Source organism: Myotis myotis, unplaced genomic scaffold (assembly GCF_014108235.1).
Source record: "Myotis myotis isolate mMyoMyo1 unplaced genomic scaffold, mMyoMyo1.p scaffold_m19_p_14, whole genome shotgun sequence".
Taxonomy (NCBI): Eukaryota; Metazoa; Chordata; class Mammalia; order Chiroptera; family Vespertilionidae; genus Myotis; species Myotis myotis.
In genome coordinates, this window is record NW_023416318.1 from 25,481,892 (window position 1) to 25,498,737 (window position 16,846).

The window sequence follows — 16,846 nt, forward strand, 5'->3', positions numbered from 1 at the left end:
AAAAAGTTAAAAATGGAACTCCCATTTGACCCTGTGATCCCACTTCTAGGAATATATCCCAGGAAACCAGAAACACCAATCAGAAAGGATATATGCACCCATATGTTCATAGCAGCAAAATTCACCATAGTTAAGATCTGGAAACAGCCTAAGTGCCCATCAGTAGATGAATGGATTAGAAAACTGTGGTACATCTACACGATGGAATACTATGCTGCTGTAAAAAAGAAGGAACTCCTACCATTTGCAACAGCATGGATGGAACTAGAGAGCATTATGCTAAGTGAAATAAGCCAGTCAATGAAGGAAAAATACCACATGATCTCACTCATTCATGGATAATAGAGACCATTATAAACTTTTGAACAGTAATAGATACAGAGGCAGAGCTGCCTCGAACAGATTGTCAAAATGCAGTGGGAAGGCCGGGGAAAGTTGGGGGGCAGGAGGGAGGGGTATAAGAGATCAACCGAAGGACTTGTATGCATGCATATATGCATAACCAATGGACATGGGATGCTGGGGGGTGGGGGAGGCCAGGGGATAGTCAAGGGCGGAGGAAAAAGAAAAAGACACATATGTAATACCCTTTGTAATACTTTAAGCAATAAAAATAAATAAAAAATTATGAACAAATTCCTATGCACACTGCACATATCTTATTTTGAAGTAAAAAAACCAAAATGGGAACAAATGTAGTATTTGTATTTGCATGTGGCCCGCGGGCTGTAGTTTGAGGACCCCTGATCTATACAATGGAATACTATGCTGCTGTAAAAAAGACGGAATTCTTACCATCTGCAACAGCATGGATGGAACTGGAGAGCATTATGCTAAGTGAAATAAGCCAGTCAATGAAAGAAAAATACCACATGCTCTCACTCATTTATGGATAATAAAGACCATTATAAACTGATGAACAAAAATAGATAGAGGCAGAGCAGCATTGAACAGACTGTCAAACTACAGTGAGAAGGCTGGGGAGGGTTGGGGAGCGGGGGGGGGGGGGGTAAGAGATCAACTGAAGGACTTGTATGCATGCATATAAGCATAACCAATGGACACAAGACACTGGGGTGTAGGGGAGGCCGAGGGAATGTCAAGCGGAGGGGGAAGGAAACATATGTAATACTCTTTGTAATACTTTAAGCAATAAAAAAAAAAAGAAAATAAAATTCATTTTGATATAATAATAGCATGGAAGTTAGATTTTAAAATATCTTTTGCAGTTAAGTATTTCTAGGTAAACTAGCATAATGTCTGGGATTTGTTTTTAAAATACTGAAATGCCAATCCTTCCCACCCCCGGAATGTAGGGGGATAGAGAAACAGGGCTGGCCAAATGTTGATAACTGTGGAAGCTGGGTTCATGGGGTTCACTGGATCCTCCTCTCCACTTTTATGTATGCTTGAAAACTTCCAAAATAATATACTGTCTTGTTTTTATTTTATTAAGCAGGTTCCTCTGAGGAGTGAGATAGAGTGGGGTGCAATAGTGCCAAGAAGATTATTTTACATTTTATATTTACTGAATGAATATTTATTGAGACCCCGCAATGTGTGAGGCCCTGTGACCTAGTGGAGTTCACATTCCAGTCAGGGGAAAGGAAAAATAAACCATGGACATAATAAATAAGTTTTAATGTGTTAGAAGTTAATAAGTGCTTTGAGGAAAGAAGAAAGCAGGGTAAGCAGGAGCAGGAGTGAGGCCAAGGTCACAGTTTTAAATAGCATGGTGTCTGGGAAGGGCTCATTGAAAATGTGACATTTGAACAAAGACTTGAAGGAGATTATAAACCCTTCTGAATTGTTGCTTGTAAATTATGTCCATGGATTACTTTGATAAAAGAATTTTTTTTAAGTAAATTAAATTAAATCTCCTTCTTCCTCACTCCTCCTCCTCTCCCTATCAAAATCCCTCTTTCTTCTTGGGGCCGACTTCAAATAACCATTCACGAAGTCTTTTCATCCACAGCTAGAACCTACTGCTCTTTTGTGTTCTCCTGTACATTGCTAGTGACTCTAACAGGTATATCTTCCACCTAACATGGCTCTTTATAGCATTGCTAAGCACCTTCACTTTCATTATTTTATTTATACCTTACAATAATTTTAAGTGACTTTTATTTCAACATTATTATTCCACCTTATTACGTGAGAAAATGAAGGCTCTGAAAAAATAAGTGATCTTCACCAGATTAACCAGATACAGACAACATCCAAATTCAAGACCACATCTTCTGAAGACATTATTACCCCTCTGCCTCACTCCACTATCTCTCCATAATTAGTTGTTTCTAAGAGTCATTTCATGTTAAAATTATATTCGAATCAAAGTAATATTGCACATGATAGTAAATCAGGTAGTTCAGAAAAATCTTAGCAGGAAACATACATCTCCAACTAATCAATCCCCAGGCTCTATACAAGGACACCCTTTTTCATTATTTCCAGTTTTAATTCTGGTGGTTATCTGTATAACTTTAGATAATATTTTCACATTGTTACATAGTGGTCTGATCACCTTTAGATATTATCTGCTGATTTTCTACCATAAAAGGGGAGGATTCAGCTATTTGAATTGACCTAATGTCTTAAGTTAGGTTCCTCAGGACAGCGACTCTGAGGCAAAGACTTGCGTGCAGGAGGCTTTGGGAACAACCCTGGAACAGTGAAAGCCCAGGGTTGAGCTGTGGGAGGAGTTGACCTGGTGTGCACTTGACACAGACGCCTCAGCCCACCCTAGAAGCTCTGGGCTGGGAAAGCCCTCCACAGTTGTCCTGAAATGAAACAAGGGTTTCTGGGCCTTTATACCTTACCATCAGCCAGGTATATGCAAGCTGAGGAACAAAATTAGGCAAAGGATATCTTGTCAGCTGAGAACAATTCCAGAAAAAGGACTCAGAGGTAAGCTGTGAGCAGCCAGTACTTCTGGCAATTGGAGAATGAACATTTTGTTCCTGAAGTGAGCAGAGTAGGGCATTCTTTGAAAAAATAAACAAAATTGGCCAACCTCTAGCCAGACTCACTAATAGAGAGAAGCCTCAAATAAATAAAATCAGAAATGAAGGAGGAGAAGTTGTAATGAACACCAAAGAAATACAAAGGGTTATACAAAAATACTGGGAAAGGCTAAACGTCACCAAATTGAATAACCTAGGAGAAATGGACAAATTCCTAGATGCATACACCCTTCCTACACTGAACCATGAAGAATTGGAAACCCTAAATAAACACATCACTAGTACTGAAATTGAAACAATAATCAAAAACCTCCCCCAAAACAAAAGTCCAGAACCAGATGGCTTCACTGGTGAATACTACCAAATATTCAAAGATGACTTAATACCAATCACTCTCAACCTCTTCCAAAAAATTGAAGAGGAAGGAATGCTTCCTAACTCATTTTATGAGGCCAACATTACCCTGATACAAAAAACAGGCAAGGACATCACAAAAAAAGAAAATTATACATCAATATCTTTGATGAGCATAGATGCAAAAATCCTAAACAAAATATGAGCAAATTGGCCCTCGTGGGTTTGGCTCAGTGGTTGGAGCCTTGGTCCATGAACTTTAGGGTCCCAAGTTCGATTACGGTCAAGGGCACGTACCTCAGTTGCAGGCTCGATCCCAGAGTGAGAGGCAACCAATCAATGTGTCTCTCTCACATCAAAGTTTCTCTCTCTATCTCTCCCCCTTACATCCACTCTGTCTAAAAATCAATGGGGAATATATCCTCAGCTGAGGATTAACTAACTAAATTTTTTTTTAATTCCATATTCCTCATTTAAAAATTGGAACATTCATCTACATAATCACAATACTATTAAATCTTTAAAAATTGACATAAATTTAATAGTGTCATCTAATATAGTGTCCATATTTAAATGTTCCCAACGAGGGATTCTCTGAGCACCAGCCTCCAGGGTCCTTTGTTGTTCTGGCTGGACTCAACTGGGAGGAAGAGGGCAGTGCAAGACAAGCAACTGATGGTGTGATGACGTCCCCAGAAACTGGAGCCCATTTTTGCTGATTCTTAAAGTATTCCTTTCCTAATAAGTAATATTAAATGGTTAAGAATAATCAAAATTCGTGGTTAAGTGATGTGCTTTTTACTTGCAGTTTTAGCATACCTGTAAGAAGAAAATCAAACCTAAATTATTTTTAAGAGATAAAACAAATCATAATTTTTGGATCTAATTGTTACACAGGCAGTCTTTAATGGATATATTCTCCAGGCTCTTAAGGATGCTGGCATATAAACCATTCTAGTACTTTTACAGTCGGGGATCCTAATTCATCAGGTCCACCTTACACCTAGAATGTAGAATTTATTTTTTATTTTTAGTTTCTTAAAGGTGGTTTTGTGCAGACTCCAGAAGTTTGTGAGACCATATTGTGCCCCCTTTTTAAGGGGCGGGAGGGAAGAGGTCTACAGTTATCGGCAGGACCCTGGAGCCTCATGTCAGCTTCTTGTGGAGAAAGTCATTCTCCATGACATGTGTTTGATTCTTTTCATTCTCCTGGAGTCACCACTACTCCTTCCTACCACTCTGTTTACTACTGACCATTCCACCAATAGCTGTTCTCTATACACTTAGGACTTTTCATTTCTCTTGAAAGTAACAACCCACTGAGACTTGCCCAGTTGAACATTCTGGGTCAGCTATGGGATTTAAAATCTTTATGGCTCACAAATAAATGTAATTGAACAAAGAAAGCAGGTGTCCTGCCATCAGAACTTCAAACATAATGGAGAAAGAAGATAATGCATTAGCTGCACATGGCTTGCCATTGCTGTGGTCTCTGTCTGGGAAGCTAATGCCCTCATTGATTAGTTAATGCACTCATTGATTAGTCGTCAAGAGAGGCATCATTCTCAAATTGATCCCTGGCTTGTGGTGGCAGACTAACATTTGCTTTAGCTGCAATAACCATAGGAACAGATTCTGATGCTGGGAAGGCATGGGCAGTGGTTGCCTTGACAACACATCATGGGAGCTTCTAGTTCCCTCCATAATTTCCTTGGGAAGATAGTGATTACTTATCAGTCCTCCATAGGAACTAGGTTTTGCCTACAAGATGAGGATTGTTAACCCATAACTCAATTACTGAAAGTGTGTCAGTACCAGGAAATTTCATCTAGATTCAGATGACAAACTATATAAAACAAGCTTAAAGACATGAAAGGCCAGCTTGATACACTGGTCATGGGAACCGTAGGAAGGACTCAGTGAGGCCCAGGGAACCTGGAAATGGACTCAGTGGCCTTTGAGGCTGTGGCTGTGAACTTCACCCTGGAGGAGTGAGTTTTACTGGGTCCTTCCAAGAAGAAACTCTAGAGCAGTGGTTCTCAACCTTCCCAATGCCGCAACCCTTTAATACAGTTCCTCATGTTGTGGTGACCCCCAATTTCATTGTTACAAATTGAACATAATTAAAGCATAGTGATTAATCACAAAAACAATATGTAATTATATACGTGTTTCCGATGGTCTTAGGCGACCCCTGTGAAAGGGTCGTTCGACCCCCAAAGGGGTCGCGACCCACAGGTTGAGAACTGCTGCTCTAGAGAACTGTGATGCGGGAACACTTCAAGAACCTGGCCTCAACACAAGTCATATGATAGAGAGGCTGTGAAGTGGAAAAGGCTATCAATGTGGAGAAAACTGCAGCCTTGTTTCAGATCTCAATCTGAAGAAGAAAACTCTTCCTGGAGTAAAACCATGGGAATACAGCGTGTGTGGACAAGTCTTCATGCCTCATTCACCCCATCCAAGGCACACCAGCTGTAACACTGGACAGAGTATCAGAAATATGGAGAGAAGCCATATAAATGCAACGTATGTGGCAGAGCCTTGGTTTATCTCCAGTGTTTTAAAAATCATGAAAGAAATCACAATGGAGAGAAAACATAAATGTAAGGAATGTGGGAAAGCTTTCATGTGGCTCCAAACCCTTCAGATACACAAGATAGCACATACTGCAGATGGTCCTTATAAACGTAAGGTGTGGGGGAAATCTTTAGTGGTTGGTCACGGGTTCCATTCCCAGTCAAGGGCACTTGTATCTCAGTTGCGGGTTCCCCAGCCCCAGTAGGGACGAGTGTGGGAGGCAACCAATCCATGTGTCTCTCTCACATTAATGTTTCTCTCTCTCTCCCTCCCTGTTTCTCTCCCCCACCACCGGCTCCCCCTCTCCCCCCTTCCCGCTCCTACATCCCTCCCTTCCATTCACTCTAGAAATCAATGGAAAAAATATCCTCCGGTGAGGATTTTTTTAAAAAAAAGATTTAAAGTATCATTGTTCAAAAAATTTTGAAATGTCCTGAAATCTTAAAATCACATATGAAATGTGACAAAATTTTCCAAATTGACAAATCCGCACAATTTGCATGGCATTACAAGCATACTGTAAAACTAAAATAAACTTTTTAAAGTTATCTGCTGGGGTCCAACCCCAGCAGGTCCAGGGGTCCCCAAAGGTGTGGATGGAGTCGGCGAAGAAGGAATGACACGGAGACAGCGTTCAGCTGATCAGCAGCCTAGCCAGGATCTCTAGCCAGGATCTCCAGCCAAGTTCTGTTCAGGATCTCCAGCGAAGTTCTGTTCAGGATCTCCAGCGAAGTTCTGGTTTGGATCTCCAGCCAGGTTCTGTCCAGGTTCTCCAGCCAGGTTCAGTCACCAGGTTCTAGTCAGGTTCTCTTGCCATGTTCTATCCAGGTTCTGTAGCCAGGTTCTATCTCTAGGTTCTGTCTCTAGGTTCTGTCGCCAGTTTCTGTCCAGGATCTTTTGCCATGTTCTCTCCAGTGAAGTTCTTCTGTCTCTAGGTTCTGTGTAGGTTCTGTGTCTAGGTTCTGTGTCTAGGTTCTGTGTAGGTTCTCTCTCCTGTTGTCTTGTTACATCTGTATTTATACCAGTTGATTCCGATCCTATCAATCTCTATTCCAAAGGTTAGGGCGTTTCTTATCTCCATTCCAGGGAGTAAAGATTATGTAGCTTAAGCATGATTGTTCGTAGTTAAAGTGATTAATTACCCACCTGGCACTTAGTTAAGGGGTTTTATTCCCTCCCTAACTTCAGGGGAAAATCCCTACCTGGGGAAACAACCTTTCTCGGAGAGGTGACCTAGGTTAAAACACATAGTGCCAAGAAGGTGAGCAAACATATTAAGAACAGTATGCCATATATGCCAGGTCTATTGAAACAGCAAGGATGGACCAGCTCCCGGCAGTTATCAAAATAACACAAATTTTGATCAACCATGGGAGGGGAAATACTGGATTCTCTACAATAATACAAAATCTCTCTAATGCTACTTTCTTATGAAGAGGACATCAAAGAAAATGCATCCCAAAAAGTAGGAGGAAAGAACTATAAAAATGTGATAGGCAGGTAATAAACAAAAAAATATTGCTGATTTGGGGATATTTGTGACATTTTTCAGCTTTTCAAAATTCATGGTTTGGTGTGATTTCTCATTCTATTGAAATATTCACATTTGAACTTAATTTTGCATTTGTAATCTTGTGTTCTTTTTCATAAAGAGAACTCTCGAAATTGTATAAGGTTTAAGCCACTCCAAATCTAAACCTGGTCAGATTTCAAAAGTTTTTTGATGGGACTCACTTGACAGAGGTTCAACAATATCACCAAAGACTTCTTTTCTTTCCTTTTCTCTGCTCTGACATCTATGGTAAGAGCATCATCCTAATGCTGGCTTCCTCATTGTCACAAAATGACTGCAGCAGTTTCAACGCTCATCTAGAAGATCAGTGACACCTAGCTTTCTATTGTTCTCTCAGGACAATTAAAAACCTTTGTAAACAGACGCGCCTAGTGATTAGCCTAAATCGGTCTGAGTCATTAGTTGGTTTAGTTTTGGATTACCTAAACAACTCACAGTGTCGAGGTGATGGAATGACTGGAATGGGGCCAATCTCCACCCAGAACCTCCTGGCTGTGGGTAGTGAAGGTAAACCCCCTGGCTGGGGAGACAAACCACAATGTCCAGTGGAAGATATGAGAAGGGTGAGATGGTTATTCATTCTCCCTAGGACACACATGGGCCCAATTCTATGTCAAGTATCAGAAATCAGGAAGCAAAGATTGAATAAGAACTATATACTTTCCATCTCTTTCTAACTGGGACAGGCTCTTCATTTTATTTTTATTTTTTTAAAATATATTTTATTGATTTTTTTACAGAGAGGAAGGGAGAGGGATAGAGAGTTAGAAACATCGATGAGAGAGAAACATTGATCAGCTGCCTCCTGCAGACTCCCCACTGGGGATGTGCCACAACCAAGGTACATGCCCTTGACCAGAATCGAACCCGGGACCCTTGAGTCTGCAGGCCGATGCTCTATCCACTGAGCCAAACCGGTTAGGGCCAGGCTCTTCATTTTAGAAGACCATTTTGGGTTTGAGATATTTTATTCTAACACTGCAAAATGAATTTAGAATCTACAATAAATTCCACTTTTAAGTCTCTATTTATTCAGTAAATATTTAACACATGCCTACTGCCTACTCATCATGGAGTGGAATACAAAATTTAGTTTCTGACATCATGAGTTAAAAAGCTTGTCAACTTGAGATGTATGAAGGCTTTAGGTCCCCCTGGGAGTGGGTTGAGGTGTGGAGGTGGCCAAGCAGGGCTTACCTGTACACTGACGAGACCAGTTCAATAAAGTGCACACCTTAAAGGAAAAAAAAAAGAAAAAGCTTGTCAAGATGTCTTAAGTGAAAAATTAAAATGATAAAATGTTTAAATAGCTAAAATAAGTAATATCTGTTCAAGAGGACAATGGGAGAGATGCTCCAAGATAATACAGATAAGTTGTATAGGTAATAAAGCTGCAGGAGTTTAAAATAATTTCATATCTACACTAATAAAAGAGAAACATGCAAATTAGTGTCACTCCACTACATCCACCAGCCAATCAGAGCGACTATGCAAAGTAACCCAACAAAGATGGCGGTTAATTTGCATACAAGGCGCAAAGACTGAAGTCTCCGGCGGGAGTGAAGACGGAAGACTGAAGACTGAAGACTGAAGACTGAAGACTGAAGAGGCTTGGCTTCTTTGCTGTGGCCAGAGGGGAGAAGCCAAGCCTCGCTGCAGCTGGAGGGGAGAAGCCTACCCTCGAGGCTTGGCTTCTTCGCTGTGGCCGGACCAAAGGCCTGGGTCCCGGGTGTCAGAGGAAAACCGGTGCCGGCAGCCGGGGAAGGAAGGCCTATTGCGTGAATCTTCGTGCAACGGGCTTCTAGTATATATATAATTGTATGGTTCTATTAAATACTAGAGGCCCGGTGCATGACATTCGTGCACTGGAGGGAGAGAGGGCTCAGCCCAGCCTGCACCCTCTCCCAGTCCGGGACCCCTCAGGGATGTCTGACTGCTGGCTTAGACCCCTTGAGGATGTCCAACTGCCGACTTAGGCCCACTCCCTTAGCGCTGCCTCGGAGGTGGAAAAGGCTCCCACCACCACTGCTGCGTTCGCCAGCAGTGAGTCCGGCTTCTGGCTGAGCAGCGCTCCCCCTGTGGGAGCGCACTGACCACCAGGGGGCAGCTCCTGCATTGAGCGTCTGCCCCCTGGTGGTCAGTGCGAGTCATAGCGATCGGTCATTCCACAGTTCAGTCGATTTGCATATTAGGGTTTTATTACATAGGATAATATAAATACACATTTATATAGAAGCTATTACTTCTCACTGAGAAAGCAAATGGCTGGCATTGTCCTAAAGTGTATACTTCAGCGATTCTCAACCTGTGGGTCACAACCCCTTTGGCGGTTGAACAACCCTTTCACAGGGGTTGCCTAAGACCATCCTGCATATCAGATATTTACATTAGGATTCATAACAGTAGCAACATTACAGTTATGAAGTAGCAACGAAAATAATTTTATGGTTGGGTCACAACATGAGGAACTGTATTTAAAGGGCCAGGAGGTTGAGAATCACTGGTATATTTGAACTTCCACTTTCAGTCCGGATTTGCTAACAATGATTACCTCAAATCTGGGTAATAAATAGGAAACAGATACAATTATGCACTTTGGCCCATAGTGTTATTTTCAGTACTCAGTTCTCTTGTAGGACAACCAACTTCCCTGTGCGTGTCACAGATGAGACAGAAAGCAGAAGAGATGCTACTGAAGTAGGTTGAGTACAGGCGGGAGGGGCGGGGGGGGGGGGGGCGTCATTTGTTGAACACAATCCTAGTCTGTATGTCATGACCTTGTCTCTTAGTCTCTAGAGAAAGTGAAGTGGTACACTGTAAAGAATATTAGTCCAGGAGCCAGAAGACTTGGTTTCTATTCCTATTCTGCTTCTACTTTATCTGACACCTTGGGATACCAGTCACTCTTCCTTCATAAGCCATTTATCTATATAGTTACCACTTCCCTGCTCAGAAGCCTTTTTTCCTTGTATTGGCTGGTTTTTGCCTTTTGTTGATAACTATTTGCCCCTCCGGCAGCCTTGCCGCAATATTCCATGCACTGAGAATTGTTAACCTCTGTCACTAGGTCTACATTTAGCCTTTGGATTCATTCATTGCACAAATATTTTTTGAGCACCTATTATGTGCCAGGCACAGAGTTTCAGATAAAATGTTGAACAAGGCCTCCTGGTGCTTACCACAGGCTGTGTTCTTACACTGACTGTACAGAAATAGGAGGCAGAGTAAACTTACCCCATATACGCCTCAGCTCAGGCTCTTTGCCTGGTCTGTATTGTGAATGGGGAGACATTGAAAAAATAATAAATAAATAAATAAAATGTTGAACGAAAAACATGTTTGCCCTCATGGAGCATTCACAGAGGAGGTTATAGTGGGAAAGGGGAGTCATAAATACAGGCCTTTTGTCCTTTAAATTCCTAGGTGAGTTAAGTTAGCTTAGGTGATTCTAGGACTTCGGAAACTCTAAAAGTCTCTTATTCTGGCCGAAACCGGTTTGGCTCAGTGGATAGAGCGTCGGCCTGCGGACTGAAAGGTCCCAGGTTCGATTCCGGTCAAGGGCATGTACCTGGGTTGCGGGCACATCCCCAGTGGGGAGTGTGCAGGAGGCAGCTGGTCGATGTTTCTCTCTCATCGATGTTTCTAACTCTCTATCTCTCTCCTTTCCTCTCTGTAAAAACTCAATAAAATATATTAAAAAAAAAAAAAAAAAGTCTCTTATTCTGCTTTGACTATGTTCTATTTTGTGGAAGTGTGTCTTAAATTTTGACAAGATAGAAAACCAGAATATAAGTGTATTAAAAATAACTCAAAGTGAGGATAGGTTGTATTAGTTTTGTATACAAAGAAAAGTATACTATTGTAACCCTGATTTATATATATATGTGTGTGTGTGTGTTTAATACAATTAAATACTGTTTTATTTCCAAATAACACTTAACTAGAAGACCCTAAAAACCTAGATTCAGGTTCAGAGTTCAACAGAAATCATTTATAGAAATAATTAGATCTTTATGCTCACAGAGGTAAAACTATTAAGACAACTTTCAGGACTCAGTATAGGCAACTGCTAAGTCTACCTTTTTCACACTACAGGGGACCCATATTTGACCACTCACTGTGTGCCACCTGGACTCCAGCCCTACCAGGTGCCTGCTGTGCCCTCTTTCCCTCCCTCCCTTACCCATCTCCAGGCCCACCAGTTCTTCATAGTCCTTCCTCCAACATACTTTGCTCCTTTTTCCTGCTGGTTGTAGAAAATGAAATTAAACAGAACTTCCAACTGAGTTTCTACATGAAAATCTACCACCCTTCTAACTAGCTAATATTTTCTGTATTCAATGTCTGAAAAACAAGCCATTTTTGATCTTTTTAGTGCATTGTTGACTGGATAGATTATTTAGACAGAGCATGGGACCGAGTGTCAGGAGACCTGGCTTCTAGTCCTGTCTCTTCCATTGACTAGCAGTGTGACCTTCCTTGAGCCTCTCAACCTCTCTAAGCCACCATTCTGCAATCTGAAAAATAAGGGAATCAGACCAGATATATTATTTTTTATTGCTAATTACACAAGTGATAAGAGCCTATATTCTTCATATCAATGTTTTATATAATTCAGATACGTTTAAAGTCCTCTTTGAACTTCCCCTATTTTCTCAACCCTAGTTCCCTTTTCATCTCCCATTATTATCTCTTTGGCAAATCTTCTTCAGAACTCTTTTACACTTACATAAGTTCCCTACAGTTTAATATCTTACATATAGAGAACTAAGCAGCCTTTGTGTAAAGAAATGAGAGGTTAACTTGTGTTCAAATGTATGATTTTCCATATGGGGACATTTTCATTTCTGGGCCTTAGTGAATATTTAAGAAGAAATGTTAAATCTAAATTCAAAACACTTTTTAAAATGCAAAACCCACAAGATCCGCTATGAGGAACTCACAAAATATAAATGTTAATAAAAAGGAGAAATGTCAACATGAATGACATTTTGAAACCTTTAGTTTTGTAAAAAGTTCAGGAAAAAGGAATTTTCTAGAGGTAAATATGTCTTTTTATTATTAGAAATTATTCTTAATCACCCCCATTATTAACTCTATGATAGCCTAATTAGTCTTTCAGGTACACACTGTTCTATTTATATGAAATGTCAAGAGAACTGCATTTTTGGCAAATTAACAATGCCATTTCCTAAACTTATCCAATCTCTGAGAAAATGGGAAGAATATCCCTTTGGATGGTTAATTTCATGTGTCAACTTGGCTGGTCAAACATTATTCTGAATGTTTCTGTGAGGGTGTTTTTGGATGAGATATTAAGATTTCAGCCCTGCCAGTGTTGTTTAGTGGTTGAGCATCAACCCATGAACCAGGAGGTTACAGTTCGATTCCTGATTAGGGCACATGCCCAGGTTGTGGCCTCAATCCCCAGTGTGGGGCGTGCAGGAGGCAGCCGATAAATTATTCTCTCTCATCATTGATGTTTTTACCTCTCTCTCCCTTCCCCTTCCTCTTTGAAATCAATAAAAATATATAATTTTAAAAAACACTATTAGCCTAGACGGTTTGTGTGAGGGATAGAGTGTCGGCCTGCGGACGGAAGGGTCCCAGGTTCAATTCTGGTCAAGGGCACCTACCTCGGTTGCAGGTTCCTCCCTAGTCTGGGCCCTGGTCAGGCCTGTGTAAGAGGCAACCAATTGCTGTGTTTCTCTCACATTGATATTTCTCTCTGTCTTTCCCTCTCTCTTCCACTCTCTCTGAAAATCAATGGAAAAATATCCTCAGGTGAGGATTTAAAAACAAAACAAAACACTATTAAATACCACATTTCTTTTCTGTATTTTAAGTATTTTGTAGATATTTTGACAAGGTTGAACAGATTACTCCTGATCCCTAGTGTGTGTCTTCTATCAACATTTGATTAATTTTTCTCACTAACTCAACTGTTTTCTACCACAAAATAAAACAATAACAAAAGCCTCTTTAATTAGAAATATATTTCTACCTAATAAAACTGGCCAGATTTGCTTTAAAGATACATGGCCATATTTCATGCTCTCTTTACATATTATAAATAATGTTTTACACCAATAAGAATATTTAAAATAAAATTTCATTATGTCACCTAACATGGCTATTCCAATAAATGCATGTCCCAGCAGCCTCTTTCTCAAATAGTAAGGTTACTTATTGTGTTAACTACAACTAAATAAAATTTTAGTTAAGATACTTTGGGCACATGTAATAGAAAACCATTAGTGCTACCTTTATACAAAATAAAAAGAGAGGATTTATTATAAGGACACAGACATCTCATAGAACCTAATGCAAGAATTCAACCAGGCCCCAGAAAAGAACTGGAAGTAAAAACTAAAAAAGTCACCAGAGGAGAACCAAGATGGTGGCATAAGGTATAGACCTGTGCGTGCTGCCTCCCACAACATTGAAACTACCAACTATAAGACAAACAGCTATCATTCAGAACCATGGGAAAGCTGGCCCAGTGGAAGTTCTACAACTGGAAAGAAAGAAAGAAGAGCACTGAGACTGAGTAGGATGTGCAGAGGCGCCAAGATCAGAGGTATGGAGTCGCACGCCAGGCGGGCTGCAACTGGATGCGCGTTTTTTTTTCAATCGGAAGGGGTTACAAACTCTTGAATCCACTGAGCTTGTTTGAGGCAGGATTCTGAGGTCCCAGACCCCTACGGGGAGAGGCAGGACGGCCTTGCAGCGGGTCGGAGAGCGAGGGTAGTTTTCTCACGGAGCTGCTCGCGGGCACTCGGGGACGTGGAGATGCGCAGTCGCGGAGAGGCAAGGAGTCGCGGAGACGCCATTGCTGTTTGCTCCGCCCTGGTGATTCCCTGAGACCCCACCCTACTCAATTTACATCCCCGCCCAAGCTGTGCCAGTGGCACAAAAGGAACCACCTGTACTTTTGCAGCTTAACCCAACAAACTGCAGATTTCAACTCCTTGCATCCATAAGGGACACACTCAAGAAGCAGAATCAGGTTTGGAGGAAGTCGGAGACGGACCCGGCTGGGCCGGTGACATGGAACCGCTGTACCAGCAAATGCACAAGCAGGTCCACCAGATCCAGTCTCACATGGGACACCAGGAGATGGCAGACAAGCAGTCTGTGCACTTAGTAGAAAATGAAATCCAAGCAAGCATACCAGATATTCAGCCAGTTAGAATGCCTAGAGATTTTGTCCAGCAAGGAGCCTCCCAACAAAAGACAGAATGCCAAACTTCATGTTGACCAGTTAAAGTATGATGTCCAGCACCTGCAGACTCCTCTCAGAAACTTCCAGCATCGGTGATACACAAGGGAGAAGCAGGAGAGACAGCGAGAGGAGCTTCTGACTCGCACCTTCACCCCCAACGTGGGATGCGGTGCCCCCTGAGAGGCTGCGACCACCCCTGCGAGGCTGAGACGGCCCCTGCGAGGCTGAGACGGCCCCTGCGAGGCTGAGACGGCCCCTGCGAGGCTGCGACAGCCCCTGGGAAGCAGGCAGAACCGAGCGGGCCGGCCAGACGGCTTGTCAACGGCCCGCAAACCAGCGCGCAGCCCCAAGCACCACTATCACCCAAAGGGCGAGACGGGTGAGAGCAGCTATAGTGTTGCTTTCTCCTCACTTTTGGTAGCAAAATCCTCATTTTAAACATAAGAGGACACATTATTTTAAAAAGCCGTTACATGTCTCCATACCCTTTCTGAGTAGAGCATGAACAAGTCATGAGAGACCTTTCCAAACACAGGGACACATCACGGATGGAAATAGCTACATTTTCTATGTGTATGACCTATGACCCAGCAACAAAAAGCATACACCTAGGGATGAGGACGGGGGGGGGGGGGTGGTAAGGGCAGAGGGTGGGGTGGGACCTGGGTGGAGGGGAGCTATGGGGGGGAAAAAGGGGGAACAACTGTAATAATCTGAACAATAAAGATTTATTTAAAGAAAAAGAAAAAAGGGAGGGAGGACAATGTGCATAGGACAGTCACTAGTTTTTGCAGGAAGAACAGGATATATGTGCCTAAATGTGCCTGCATGAAGAATCTGGAAAGACATACCCCAAGTGGGAGCATTCTCTCCAGGCAGAGAAAACGAACGGGTGGGAAACAGGCGGAAAGAAGACGTAATGTAAGCCTTTTTAACCTTCAGGAGAGGGTGCTGTGTACATTGTTGCTTAGTCACATTAATTAATGAACCACTTAAATACAATAAAAATAGAAAAAAGAAAAGTCACCAGAACCCAAGCAGTTATCTTCGTTGAACCTAATTTATCCTCCTCCTTCTGCACAATAGCTTTCTCTTCTCTCTTCACGTGGGAGGGAAACAATGGTCACACTCAAACTCAGGACTAAGCAAACCCAGTTCCTCTCTCTAATGCAACCAAACAGTAAGTCATCCCTCCTCTCTTAGAATAAAGTGACCAAAGAAACAGAGGAAAGCCCAGGAGTTTTAAAGAAATACATGTCTTTCCACTTAGAAATATCAGTTACAGTGTAAGAATAAGTAAAGCCAACTTAGTGACATTCATTTGGACAACTTCCATGCCAAAATATATCTGCAAATGAAATGTCACACTAAACAACAGTGCGTTCATGCTCCCTTCTTCAATGTTTTACTTGTATCCTATGGGTTATACAAACAGAGCTAAAAATATTCATTGCTTAAGATAAGCAAAGCACTTAAGCTAATAATAAAACAATTTGTGCTTATACCCCCTATTTGGCAAAGGCAAACAATTTAAATGTTAAAGAGTCACTGAGCTGATAATTATCTGTTGCTTGTTAAGTTTTACTTTCCCCTGAGGGTTTGCTAGGCCACTGTCTGGACATATCAGTAAGTAGGGAACGTCTTGCATAGAAAAAAATATATTGCTTTCAGATATGAATTCAAAGTTGTTTTTAAAAAAATATTTTAGGTACAGTTATAATACGTGTTCCCCTTTAGTGATGAATAATTGCTAGACTGAGCTCTAGGAATGCCTGAAATCCAATTTTCCCCCAGCAGATAACAATTCATGTTAAGTAGGCTCTCTCTAAATATATTCTTCTAGTCTCATCTCTCAATATTATCTGCTAAATTTAACCACAGATGCTTAAGTTACATTTCTTTTTCCATAAATGGTGTTAAGCCAAAGTATTCTAAGGAAGGGAAGTGCACTGTGAAAGGTAGAATTAAATCCTAATTTTATTTCTAATTCTCTCTGGCACTGGAGGACTTCTTATTGCAGCTGTTCTGTAAATTTTATACAATTTCTCACAGCACTGTTATAAGAGCAAAATAAAATGTGAAAACTGAGCAAATATAAAAATTGCCATGATGGTTGGTACTGCTGTTAGTAATATTGCTCTGGTTATGGGA

At 41.3% G+C, this 16,846-nt stretch overlaps 1 protein-coding gene and 1 non-coding gene across 3 annotated transcripts in view; one reads left to right on the top strand and one right to left on the bottom strand.

Moving 5' to 3' along the window:
- The window catches only part of ACYP2 (acylphosphatase 2), a 158,573-nt gene that overhangs the window by 101,926 nt on the left and 39,801 nt on the right, over window positions 1-16,846 (bottom strand). For both annotated transcript variants that reach the window (XM_036334565.1, XM_036334563.1), the window contains one exon: window positions 8,668-8,704. Coding sequence is in view for 1 of the 2 variants with exons in the window: in XM_036334563.1 (XP_036190456.1) it covers window positions 8,668-8,704 (37 nt within the window). In the remaining variant the exon portion in view is untranslated. The remainder of the gene's footprint in view (window positions 1-8,667; window positions 8,705-16,846) is intronic.
- On the top strand, window positions 10,633-10,764 carry LOC118669561. The gene has a single exon (XR_004972028.1). It is a non-coding gene; the product is annotated as a small nucleolar RNA SNORA51 (small nucleolar RNA).